The sequence below is a fragment of the Ovis aries genome, chromosome 20 (genome assembly GCF_016772045.2).
Source record: "Ovis aries strain OAR_USU_Benz2616 breed Rambouillet chromosome 20, ARS-UI_Ramb_v3.0, whole genome shotgun sequence".
Classification (NCBI taxonomy): Eukaryota; Metazoa; Chordata; class Mammalia; order Artiodactyla; family Bovidae; genus Ovis; species Ovis aries.
The window spans coordinates 27,452,215-27,465,251 of NC_056073.1; the positions used below are offsets into that span (position 1 = coordinate 27,452,215).

The 13,037-nt window shown below is 54.2% G+C and overlaps 1 protein-coding gene across 1 annotated transcript; it reads left to right on the plus strand.

Annotated features, from left to right (window-relative positions):
- The first annotated feature begins 706 nt into the window (after positions 1–706).
- DHX16 (DEAH-box helicase 16) lies at positions 707–12,878 on the plus strand. The gene is made up of 20 exons (XM_004018975.6): positions 707–1,069; positions 2,407–2,657; positions 2,741–2,903; positions 3,197–3,253; positions 5,214–5,468; positions 5,668–5,871; positions 5,951–6,142; positions 6,749–6,859; positions 7,006–7,121; positions 7,588–7,798; positions 7,986–8,084; positions 8,191–8,343; positions 9,722–9,862; positions 10,058–10,220; positions 10,315–10,433; positions 10,529–10,596; positions 11,291–11,453; positions 11,553–11,714; positions 11,983–12,156; positions 12,656–12,878. Exons 1-20 carry the CDS (start codon positions 863–865, stop codon positions 12,782–12,784), a joined length of 3,138 nt encoding a protein of 1,045 aa, XP_004019024.2. The 5' UTR covers positions 707–862; the 3' UTR covers positions 12,785–12,878.
- Positions 12,879–13,037: the final 159 nt, after the last annotated feature.

Below are 13,037 nucleotides of genomic sequence, written 5' to 3' on the forward strand. Positions count from 1 at the left end.
TGAAAGTGTTGGTCGCTCAGTTATGTCCGACTCTTTGTGACCCCATGGACTGTAGTAGGCCAGGTTCCTCTGCCCATAGAATTCGCCAGGCAAGAACACTGGAGTGAGCTACCATTTACTCCTCCAAGAGGGTCTTCCCCACCCAGGGATAGAACCTAGGTCTCCTGCATTGTAGGCAGATTCTTTCCTACCTGAGCCACCGGGCATTTTGCTGCTGCTGCTGCTAAGTCGCTTCAGTCGTGTCTGACTGTGTGACCCCATAGAGGGCAGCCCACCAGGCTCCCCCATCCCTGGGATTCTCCAGGCAAGAACACTGGAGTGGGTTGCCATTTCCTTCTCCAATGCATGAAAGCGAAAAGTGAAAGTGAAGTCGCTCAGTCGTGTCCGACTCTTCGCGACCCCATGGACTGCAGCCTACCAGGCTCCTCCATCCATGGGATTTCCCAGGCAAGAGTACTGGAGTGGGGTGCCATTACCCACCTGAGCCACCAGGCACTTTAGGTTCTTAATATAGTTGAATGAAATGAATGGGTGTAATACTCACGAATGATCAACAGAGGGCAACAGAAATTCAGTAGGGGAAGAAATGAAAATGTTTTATTCCGAGCTTCGCGTACAATTACGCGAGATTTGAACTCGCTCGGCCACCGTAGTGCATAGGCCGGAAAAGAGCAGCCACTTCCGGCCTCAGCGGTCCAGGAAGATTGTTTTGGACTATCGGAAACCGAACCCCTCGGTTCTCAGGCAGCTCCATTCCGGAGCAGAGGCTCCATCCTGGAGCTCTAGGCCCCCGACCCGCCCGGCCGCCGACGTGGCAGCTGGAGACACTTTCAGGGCCGGGAATAGGGAGCGTGTTGTCGCCATGGCGACACCGGCGGGGCTGGAGCGCTGGGTGCAAGACGAGCTGCACTCGGTGCTGGGACTGAGCGAGCGGCACGTGGCCCAGTTCTTGATCGGTACCGCGCAGCGCTGTGCCTCGGCAGAGGAGTTCGTGCAGCGCTTGCGAGACACCGATACCCTGGACCTCAGTGGGCCGGCCCGGGACTTCGCCCTGAGACTCTGGAACAAGGTGCTGGGAGAGGCGGGACCGGGCGTGGGAGCGGCGGGAAAGTGGGTGGAGCAGGGGAGGGGCCCCCAGGTTACTTGTCCAACGGAGTTTGGGCTCACTTGGGCTAACTGTCCAACGGAGAATTAAGCTCAGTTTGCAAGCAGTTATCACTTTCGGGCTGGACGACCACTTCCGTGGAGAAGGTTGAGGAGGGCTTAAGGGTTGACTCATTGGAAAAGACTGATGCTGGGAGGGTTTGGGTGGGGGCAGGAGAAGAAGGGGACGACAGAGGATGAGATGGCTGGATGGCATCACGGACTCAATGGACGTGAGTCTGAGTGAACTCCGGGAGTTGGTGATGGACAGGGAGGCCTGGCGTGCTGCGATTCATGGGGTCGCAAAGAGACGGACACGACTGAGCGACTGAACTGAACTGAACTGAACTAAGGGTCTACAGAGCAGTGTTTCTCAAACAGGTTTAGGATTCATCCACGGCTTTTGTTAAAATGAGGATTCCGATTCGGTAGGTCTGGGATGGTTTCTTCATTTCTTCATTTCTAACAAATCTTGTAAGTTTTCGGGTGATGCTGGGTGTTGCCCACCCTTCGAAGAGTGAGTCTATAGAAGAGATGTGTGGGCAGTGTTGTGGGAGGGTAGAAGTGGTGTGGCTGTGATCGAGAAAAGCAGGCCCAAAGATTATCTGGAGTTTGTTGGGTAAAGAAAGGGGAAGAGTAAAGGTGTAATGGTGAGCTCCTGGAAGGCAAGACTGTGATTTTTGTCTTTGTATTCATACCATCTAATTGTAACCTGCAGAACAAGAGCTCAGAAATTATACAGTAAGACTAAAAGTGTTGAACTTGTTCATGGCAGATAACTTGGTGTGGCTGTCCCATTTGCACTTGGTGAAAGATGAGAACGTACTTGATGTGAGGGTAGGAGCTCTGTGTTAATCCGTTCACCAGGGTATCTCTGGAGGCCACTACAGTGCTGGCCCGTGACAGGGCTCTGCAAAACAATCTGGACAATCCTTGTCCAGTCCTTGGGTAGGAATGACTTAGTCATCGGGAAGAACAGAGGCTGAGCAGTTGAGAATTGAGTGTGAGAATGTAAAGTCCATGAGGGCAGAAAGTTTTATCTCTTTACCCCTATATCTCTAGTACCTAGCAGGGGGTGCATGGGATAGGCTTAGGAACTGAGAGACCCCATTCGGGCTGATGGACATGGTGTGAAGCCTTGGGGAAGAGACAGAATGACAGCTGGTTTAAGATCAGTTACTCCTTAAATTAGGAACTGGGCAGAGTAGGTGGGCAGAGATCAGGAGTTGCTTACATCCCCTTGACTTCTCTCTCTCCCGACAGGTCCCACGGAAGGCAGTGGTGGAAAAGCCAGCTCGGGCAGCCGAGCGAGAGGCCCGAGCCCTGCTGGAAAAGAACCGCTCTTATATGTTGTTGGAGGACAGTGAGGAGAGCAGCGAGGAGACTGTGGGCAGGGCTGGGAGCAGTGTCCAGAAGAAGCGGAAAAAACGGAAACACCTCAGGAAGAAACGTGAGGAGGAAGAGGAAGACGAGGAGGAGGAACAAGTTTCTGAGAAAGGAAAGAGGAAGACAGGGTAAGTCAGAAGTAGGGGGCGAGAGGGTGATGGAACAGGAAGCCTCTGAGTGCCCTCAGTTAATCCTCCGGGGTGGGCTGCAGGGAGAAGAAAGAGCAGACGGAAAAGCCGGAGTCGGAGGATGAGTGGGAGCGGACAGAGCGAGAGCGCCTTCAGGACCTGGAGGAACGCGATGCATTCGCTGAGCGGGTTCGGCAGCGGGACAAGGATCGGACTCGCAACGTCCTGGAGCGGTCAGACAAGAAGGTGCATTGGAGCAGCACTTCCCATCAGTCCCCAGGCAGACCCCTGGATCCGATCTGAGGTTGGGTGTGACCGCAGATAGTGATCTCTGGGAAGACAAGGAGCCGCCTCCAGTAGTCTGGTCATCTCTTTGGGTCTTTGGGCTAAGGTGGCTCTCTGCTGAACCTGTAACCACAGAGATTCCTCAGTGAAGGGGGTACATTTCTTTGTGCTAGGGAACATCTGAGTGATCCTTGTGATTCTAGACAGGAATGGCTGTGGGCACGGGGACTTTGACCACTCTTGCCTTCTCCTAGGCTTACGAAGAGGCTCAGAAGCGCCTCAAGATGGCTGAGGAAGACCGGAAAGCCATGGTGAGTCCGTGTGCCCAGGAAGACAAAGGGAAAGGCTTCCTGATGGAGTGGTTAGGGTAGGGAGGAAAGATGCAGAGGAGGTGTGGTGGGGCTGTTGGGTCTCTGGTTGAGGCGCCAGCTAAGGATAGACTTAAACTGTAGTGGGAAGGAAGTGGCCCAGAAACCCTCTGACTCCTTAGGATCAGATCAGACTGTATGTTAGTGAGGGAAGTATTTCCCTGTTCCTGGGACTTAAAGAGGTGTACTCAAAAGGCAGCTGGAAGGTCAAGGGGCTGGCTGGAGGACAGGGGCAGGGCAGGGGTCACACTGCCCAGGGATGTGCTGACCGCTGAGCTTGTGCACACCATCTCCCGGTACCTTCCTATCATCTAATCCCTCCGTTTCCCCACCCCGCCTCCCCCTCCCCTGGGCTTTGTGATTACCCACTGATTTTCAGAGTTGGTCTTCTCACTGTACAGGGACTGGGCCCTTAACGATTCATGCCCTAGACTTGTTACTGGGGAGCCTCGGTAGGGTTGCAGTTTTCTGAAGGCCTGGCCTTCCCATGTCAGTCACGCTTAGATTTCCCCCAAAGAATTTCGAGACTCTTGGTGTCTTAACAATGCCTTAGTGGCCATCGGGTCCCCCCGATGTATCCATCTCAGGTTACACCCCAGAAAGTGACTGTAGCCAGAGACTTCTGAGATGTCTCTTGGTGCTGATGTAGTATTTTTACTTGCTTGAACTTTTCTTTCCTTTTTCAATTATGAAAATCTTCATAATTTACACAAATAGGAAAGTTGAAAGAATAGCATAACAACATCCATCCAGGCTTTTTGGATTAAAAAATTGCTAATACCACGTGCAATATTTTCAGTGTTTGTGTAAATGGCAGCTTTTTGGTCCTTTTTGAACCATATGAAAGTTTTAGACATTGTGGGATTTTATCCCATCAGCACGTCCCTGGTGCCTGTAGACATTCTCACACATTGCACTGTCTTAGCCAAGAAGAGGGGTCTCATGTATCAGCTAAGAGTCGGCCCACAATAAGATTTCTTCAATTATCCCAAAATGTCTTTAATAACTGCTTTTCCAAACTGGAATCCAGTCACGTTTCATGCGTTGCATTTGAGTGTGAGGTCTTTTCAGTTTGTTTCATCTTCCCCTTCTCTCTTTCTTTCTGTCTTATCTTGTACGGCATGTCCTACATTCTGGATTTATCTGATCCGTTATCTTGTGGTGTTAAGTTCTGTCCCAGTGCTTACTTTAAAGTGGAAATTGGGTCTTGCAGCTCTCTTAGACTCAGATTAAATAGCTGTAGCAGCAGCGCCTCTTGGGTGGTGGTGTGTACATCCCATGGTGGGGCGAGGGGCGGGTACTGTCCAGCGGTGTGCCTGTCAGGCTGAAGGAGAATTTGATTGTGGTACTCAGATCAGGTCATGAGCATAAACTCCATTTTAGTGTATCATGGAACAAAAAAACCAAGCAATTAAGTATTGAGCTGGCCAAAAAGTTCATTGGCATTTTTTCCATAAGATGTTACAGAAAAGCCGGAATGAACTCTTTGGTCAACCCGATACACTCGGCCCCCGAGGGGAGGGCCCCTGGCAGATTTTGAGTGTCTCAGTTGTTTTCAGTTGCAGACCTCTGCCTCCACATCGTCATGTTTTCTCCCTTTACACTGAGTCGAATGAAATAGCGAGGGTAGAATAGAAAATATGCACATAATCATCCTGGTGAGTCGATGTTGGCAAAGATGGTGAGGCTGCCTGGAAGGACCGTCCGAGCTGCTGGCAGGCAGCGTGTGGGCCCTACGTCGGGCTCCTCGTTAGGCTGTTCAGTGTAAAGGGAAGGGCGGTGGAGGTCACATCTTTAGGTTCTCCGGGCCGGCCTGCCCAGGAGGTTGTGCCTCTTAGGGGGACAGGGGAAAGGGGTCACTCTTCTAGCGAGGGGAGGCTCTGACTGCCCTGGCCTGACCCAGGTCCCTGAGCTGAGGAAGAAATCCCGCCGAGAGTACCTGGCCAAGCGGGAGCGAGAGAAGCTGGAAGACCTGGAGGCCGAGCTGGCCGACGAGGAGTTCCTCTTCGGGGACGTGGAGCTGAGCCGACACGAGCGCCGGGAGCTCAGGTACAAGCGGCGTGTGCGGGATCTGGCCCGGGAGTACCGGGCGGCTGGGGAGCAGGAGAAGCTGGAGGCCACCAATCGCTACCACATGCCCGAGGAGACCCGAGGACAGGTGAGGCGAGGGGTCACTGCTCCAGCCCAGGTGCCCGAGCGGAGGGAAGGGAAGGCTTTGGGGACTAGGGCGGCGGCTTGGCTTGCCCTCTCTTGTCTTGCCTTTCTCTGTGGCGGTAGCAGCTGGGGAGGGGGCGCTGGGCAGAGAGGGCAGCTCTGTCTCCATGTCCCCCTGTCTCCATGTCCCCCTGTCTCCGTAGCCTGCACGTGCAGTGGATCTAGTGGAGGAGGAGTCCGGCGCCCCTGGGGAGGAGCAGCGGCGCTGGGAGGAGGCCCGGCTCGGGGCAGCATCCCTGAAGTTTGGGGCCCGAGATGCTGCCTCCCAGGAGCCCAAGTATCAGTTGGTGCTGGAGGAGGAGGAGACCATTGAGTTTGTCCGGGCCACTCAGCTCCAGGGCGATGAGGTGAGAGTGGGGGGCACAGGGACGTCCTGAGGAGGCCGGCGCCGGCCCTGATGCTTACGGCCCTCTCCCTCCTCCTTAGGAGCCGTCGGCCCCGCCCGCCCCCACTCAGGCCCAGCAGAAGGAGTCCATCCAGGCCGTGCGCCGCAGTCTTCCTGTGTTCCCGTTCCGCGAGGAGCTCCTGGCCGCTATTGCGAACCATCAGGTCCTCATCATCGAAGGCGAGACGGGCTCGGGCAAGACCACCCAGATCCCACAGTACCTCTTTGAGGAGGTACGGCAGCCACGCCCTCAGTTGCCACTGACCCGAAGCTGTGCTGGCAGCTCCTTGTCGTGGGGTTTTATGTCATTGCTTTCCATTTTCGTCTCACTCCGTTAGTCTTTTCTGCTCGGTCCTTCAAAGGAAGGACCACACCCTTTTCCCGTTTCTGTTCTCACTTCCTGCCACGGGGTCCATGCCTGGGGGGCGCGCTGTGCCTTTGAGGCGGCAGGAGGTGGAGATGGATAGATGGCATGTGGGTGTGATCGCGACCCCGCGCTCCACCAGCCTCGCCTCTGCAGGGCCAGGGAATGAGGACTGAAAAGACCTCGCCTGCTTTTATGCCTTCCTTTGTTGCCCTTGCTTTGGGGTCTACCCAACCAGTCAGTCCTTTTTCAGCTCACATCTCACAGAGCCCTGAACCTGATGACCCAACAGGCTGGGACTGCCAGGGCTGGGTGAGGACCCTTTGGGAGCTCCAGATCTGCCATCCTATCTGTTGATCTTTGTCTGGTTTTCGACTTCTGTCTGTTCCTCCGTTCTGCCCTGGCCTGCATTTCCAGCTTCTCTGAATTGCATGTTTAGCAAAGGGAAAGCCTCCTCTTTATTCTTGTCCTGCAGGGTTACACAAGGAAGGGTATGAAGATCGCCTGTACCCAGCCCCGGCGAGTGGCAGCCATGAGTGTGGCTGCCCGAGTGGCCCGGGAGATGGGTGTGAAGCTTGGCAATGAGGTGAGACCTGTGGCGACTGAGGGTTGCGGGGAGCCCTTTGGGTCTGGGATTCAGCCCCTGCCCGTCCAGGTGCTCGCCCTTGTCCCCTGGCCCTCCCTCCCAGGAGCACCAGCCCAACTGTCCATCACTCCCGGACCCCTCAACAGGTCGGCTACAGCATCCGCTTCGAGGACTGCACGTCAGAGCGAACCGTCCTGCGCTACATGACGGATGGGATGCTTCTCCGGGAGTTCCTCTCTGAGCCTGACCTTGCGAGTTACAGGTCCGCACAGCTCCCCCAGCTCCCACGGCCACCCTTGCCTCCCTCCCATCTGCTGCTCTCCCGACCTTCAGCACCTTTATCCTTTCACCTCTGGCTTTTCTCTCCTTCCTTCCCACCCTGTTTTCTCACTTCCAACAGCCAGTTTGGCCATTGTCTTCCTTTCTGACTTATCCACTGGTTCGTGAATCTTTATGGTTTTAACCGACCTAGCACTGAGATGGGCCCAGAGAGTCGGGGTTAGATCGTGGGTGCTATTGTCTGCCCAGGCTGGGAGATGCTGTAGACTCACAAGCCCGCTCCTTCTCTGACTTGCTGTTGTCTGTCTTAACTGGGATGATTGGCCTCTCCTTGGAGCCCCCTCCTCCCACATTCACCCTTTGGCTCTTTGCTTTCTTCTGTTTCTCTCCTCTGGGGGCCTCAGTGTCCTACCCTCCCCGGCTCACTGCTGCCCCCGTTCCTTCCCCAGCGTGGTGATGGTGGATGAGGCCCACGAACGGACCCTGCACACAGACATTCTCTTTGGCTTGATCAAGGACGTTGCGCGGTTCCGACCTGAGCTCAAGGTCCTGGTGGCTTCAGCCACACTGGACACGGCCCGCTTTTCCACCTTCTTCGATGACGCCCCCATCTTCCGAATCCCTGGACGCAGGTTTCCAGTTGACATCTTCTACACCAAGGTGCCCCCTCAGGGAGGGCGGGCTTAAGTGTGAAGGCAGCAGAGCCTTGGAGGAGATTGGCCTTGGAGGGAAGGAAGGGATGAGAGTCCTGAGGGGAACTGGGATGAAGTGTATGTCGAGCTGGGAGGGGAGGAAGGGGTTTGCTGGAGCAGGTGGCCCTCCCGTGACCCTGCGTCCTCCTGCACAGGCTCCGGAGGCGGACTACCTGGAGGCCTGTGTGGTGTCCGTGCTGCAGATCCACGTGACTCAGCCCCCCGGGGACATCCTGGTGTTCCTGACAGGACAGGTGCGATGTGGGGCAGGGCTGTTGTACGTATCCCTGGGAAGACTGGGCTGGCGGGTCGGCCCTGAGTGACTCTGGGTCCTGTGCTGCTCTCCCCACCCAAATCCAGGAGGAGATCGAGGCTGCCTGCGAGATGCTCCAGGATCGCTGCCGCCGCCTGGGCTCCAAGATCCGGGAGCTCCTGGTGCTGCCCATTTATGCCAACCTGCCTTCCGACATGCAGGCGCGGATCTTCCAGCCCACGCCCCCAGGGGCACGGAAGGTCAGTTGGAGAAGCCCACATTCATCATCCCCTATGGTTCGTGCAGTTAGTGGAGAAAAGGAAAGAATGCCCCTGCCCTGTGCAAGGTGTGTCCTGGGCACAGCTGCGAGGCTGGGTGGCAGTCAGCCAGCCCCTCACTGCTGGCGCTGGAGTGAGAGAGTGACAATGGCAAGGACAGAGAGGCAGTCAAATGCATGGTCCAGAAAGTGAGTGTGGCAGAGATGCAATGAGAAGGGAGGGTCTGGGTTTGCCAGGAGGCAGGATTTGAACTGGATCTTTAAGGAAGATGCTGGGGGAGTATCAGAGGAAAGCCTAAGGGGTGTTTGAGGTCAGAGTAATCTAGCAGGCTTAGTGGAAGGCTCACATGGCAAAGTAAAGGGATGGTGGTTAGAGCCTTTGATGGCAGGAGGAAGAGTGTGGACTTCAGACCAGTGAGTGGTCATCAAAGGACTGTGAGCAAAGATGTAACTTTCCACAAATATTTACAGAGCTCCTCCCACTTTCCAGGAACTGTTCTAAGGGATGAGGATACAGTGATGAACTCAACAAAGTCTCTAGCCTCAGGGAGTTTAGACTAACATAGGTTAGGAAACAACACATAAATACATAATGTCAGTTTGTGACAAAGGCTCTGAAGAAGTACAGTGCACATCCAGGGGAGTCGTGGTGGCGGGGAAAGAATGGCAGGAAGGTATTTTCCTTAGGGTGTAGGAACACCCCCTGTCTGATGAGGTAAGAGTGAAGCTGGAGCCGCAGCCCGGCAAGGGAGGGTGCCAGGCTGACATCTAATCCGGAAGAAGAGTGCACCAAGTGGAGGGAATCACGCACTGGGAGAATGGGTGTGAGGGCAGGGGTGAAGCAAGGAGCCCTGGTGCTGAGATGAGATCAGAAGGGTAGCCAGGGGCTGGAGAACTTGGGGCCTAAAAGAGCTTGGCTGTGATTGTCAGGTAGGAAGGTAACCACTGAAGGATGCAGGCAGTGATGTAAGAGGCTCACATTTTAAAAGGACCATTCTGGATGCCGCATAACCAGGGGCAGGAGTAGAGCAGCGAGACTCATCAGGGGGTTTATTTTAGGAACTAACATAGGAAGGTGATTATGAAAGCAACAGTGGGAAAGATGGGGCAGGAGCCTAACACCCTCAACTCCCATCTCTGAAAAAAACTCCCTGAACCCTCTTCCTTTCCTTTCCTTGTTATGCCCTGCTTATTCCCACGTCTCTCTCCCCTCTCTGCTGGTCTGTTCCCCTCTCTGTCACAGATCGCTTCAGCTCCTGCTCCTTTGCCCCCGTTTGTCCACTCCTTATCTTCCAGAAATGACTTTTTCTGGGTAACTAGGTGGGTGGAGTTTCTGGGTGACCCCACATCCTCTCATTCAGGTGGTTGTGGCAACCAATATTGCTGAGACCTCGCTCACCATTGAGGGCATCATTTACGTGCTGGATCCAGGGTTTTGTAAGCAGAAGAGCTACAACCCCCGCACAGGCATGGAATCGCTCACTGTCACACCCTGCAGCAAGGTGGGCCTGGGCTGGAGTGGGGTCTCCATGGGGCAAGGGGGACAACAGGCCAACTCAGAAGCAGTGGGGATGGCTCAGGGCAGAGGGGTTAGCGGTCCACACCCACAGCCCCCAGATTTCTTGCAGAAATACCGCCCTTTCTCTTTTCCATCACCAGACTGTCAATGGGCCTGACAAACGGTCCTTTCTTTCCAGGCCTCTGCCAATCAGCGAGCTGGCCGGGCGGGTCGGGTGGCTGCAGGGAAGTGCTTCCGCCTGTATACTGCCTGGGCTTACCAGCACGAGCTGGAGGAAACCACGGTGCCTGAGATTCAGAGGACCAGCCTGGGCAATGTCGTGTTGCTGCTCAAGAGCTTAGGTGACTGGGCTCCCCAGTCCTCTGAGGGGCAGGTGGGGCTGCCATCACTGGTCACGCGAAGGACTCTGTCCTAACCCCGCTCATCCTTTTCCAGGGATCCATGACCTAATGCACTTTGATTTCCTGGACCCCCCGCCATATGAGACCCTGCTGCTGGCTCTGGAGCAGCTGTATGCGCTAGGAGCCCTCAACCACCTTGGGGAGCTCACCACGGTGAGGTGGGAGGGCAGTGGGCTGGGGTGACCCCTCGAGGGGCGGAGGGACACCTGAAGGAGGAGTGGCCTCAACTCTCTCTTTCCTCTCCTTAGTCTGGTCGAAAGATGGCAGAGCTGCCTGTGGACCCCATGCTGTCTAAAATGATCCTGGCCTCTGAGAAGTAAGCCCTTGACTCAGCCGGGCCCCTGGCACACACACTGGCCATGCCTGCTTCTGTCTCTGGGGCCATCTTTGTGTGCTTCCTTTTTCTCTCCACCACATTATTCTTTAACCAATAACAAGTTGTTGGATAACTCTTATTGCCCTTTTGAGGTCCACAAGACACCATCCTGTCTTTGGTTATGATATCAAAGGGGTGAGATAGCCAAGAATGTAGAAAATGTGGGGCATGAAGAAAATTGGAAGACTTTTTATCTGTGAGGGGTGCTGAGGGAGGGCTGGCTTGGAGACTTACTGTCTCCTCCAGTTTCCGACTAGAGCATTTAGATGCAGCCGTGGCGGGACCACTTTGTAATGCCATCCCTTGGCCATGGTTGAAGTTAAAGGCATTACATGAACTTAAAGGAACTGCTGTAATGCACACCTTCTTCCTGCAGAACCCTCATGACCTTTTCCTGCCCCTGCCTCCCTGCACGTCTCTCCTGTTGCTGTTTTATCTACAGCCTGACCTCACCTCCTGGACCCCCATCCTGCGCCCCTGCCACCAGAAGCAGTCTACACTCTGATTTGTAGCCATCAGCCCAGCCTGCAGCCCCTGCGTGAGGACATCCATCACACCGCAGTCCCTTTCCTGTTCATCGAGTCTGTTCCTCTGTCTTGCTTTGAGCTCTCATGTTTCTCCCTTCCTGCCCCAGGTACAGCTGTTCAGAGGAGATCCTGACAGTGGCTGCCATGCTGTCTGTCAACAACTCCATCTTCTACCGACCTAAGGACAAGGTCGTCCATGCTGACAACGCTCGGGTCAACTTCTTCCTCCCCGGTGGGGACCACCTGGTTCTGCTGAATGTTTATACACAGGTCCCTGGGCTTGGGTGAATGGGAATGAGGAGGGCACAGGGGACTCTGGTCCTGCTGTATAAACTTAACACCCCCTTTTCCCCTCCCCTCTCTTCACAGTGGGCTGAGAGTGGTTACTCTTCCCAGTGGTGCTATGAGAACTTTGTTCAGTTCAGATCCATGCGCCGAGCCCGGGATGTGCGGGAGCAGCTGGAAGGGCTCTTGGAACGTGTGGAAGTTGGTCTCAGTTCCTGCCAAGGGGACTACATCCGTGTCCGAAAGGTCAGCATTTCCTTAGTCTAGTCTCCTGCTGTCCACCCATTATCTCCTGAGGAGCAAGCTTGTCTGGGGCCAGCGACCTGAGAACGTGCCCCTTTCCCTGGGTAAGGTGGGTTCCCCTTGTGCTTTCTTCCTGGGGCCCTGGAGGTTCTTACCTTCCTAGTTCTCCCAAAGTGAAGTGAAGTGAAAACCTGCACTAAAAAGGTAGCGAGTGCTGAGGGTCCCTGGATACCGGCCTTCCCCCTTGACTTCCTTTCCCGCCTGCTTCTAGGCCATCACTGCTGGCTACTTCTACCACACAGCACGGTTGACTCGCAGCGGCTACCGCACAGTCAAACAGCAGCAGACAGTGTTCATTCATCCCAACTCTTCCCTCTTTGAGGAACAGCCACGCTGGCTGCTCTACCATGAACTTGTCTTGACCACCAAAGAGTTCATGAGACAGGTGAGGGCACCTTGGCCTGCCCAGGCAGGTGGCTTGTGTGGGAGATGGTATTCTGGCATGCGAAAAACCCAGGTTCAGGTTGCTGGGACTGGCAGAGAAAGAGGAAAGCAACTTGGTTTAAGGTAGGATAAGACAGAAAGGCATCCATTCTAAAGCTGTCTCAGCATCCATTAAGATCTAACTGTTCATTCACTAAGTGCTGAATGCATTGTCTCGGTGCTTCAGGGGCTGCCGTGATAATAATGGTGAAAGCAGCAGGTGTGGCCTTTGTCCTGAGTGTATTTTAGTCGTTAGGTTCAGGCTTTTGTTTAGGGTTAGCTTACTTGTGCTCTTGAACAACATATAACAGAGTGTTGGGATCTAGAGTATTAGATAGAGCCAGATACCCATTTCCCTTGCCCTGCAGACGAAGGGAAAAGGAAAACCTTTTTAAAAATCACACACATCTCAGAATCTAGTATGGACAAGAGAATCTTGCTGATTTTCTCTCCTCCTGCAGGTATTAGAGATTGAGAGCAGTTGGCTTCTCGAAGTGGCGCCCCACTATTACAAGGCCAAGGAGTTAGAAGATCCCCATGCTAAGAAAATGCCCAAAAAAATAGGCAAGACACGGGAAGAGCTAGGGTGAAGAGCAGGGGACAGAACAATCAGAACCTAACACCAGCTCCTTTTCCTTCTGTACCTTATTTAATATCTATTAATAAAAATATTTTTAGAGTAAAGCTATGGGGAACTTTTTTTTTTGGCCACTTGGCTTGTGGGATCTTAGTTCCCCGACCAGGGATTGAATCCTTGCCCTCCGCAGTGAAAAGCATGGAGTCCTAACCCCTGGACCACCAGGTAAATTCCATGGGGAACTTTTGAGATTCAGAAAAAAGTGA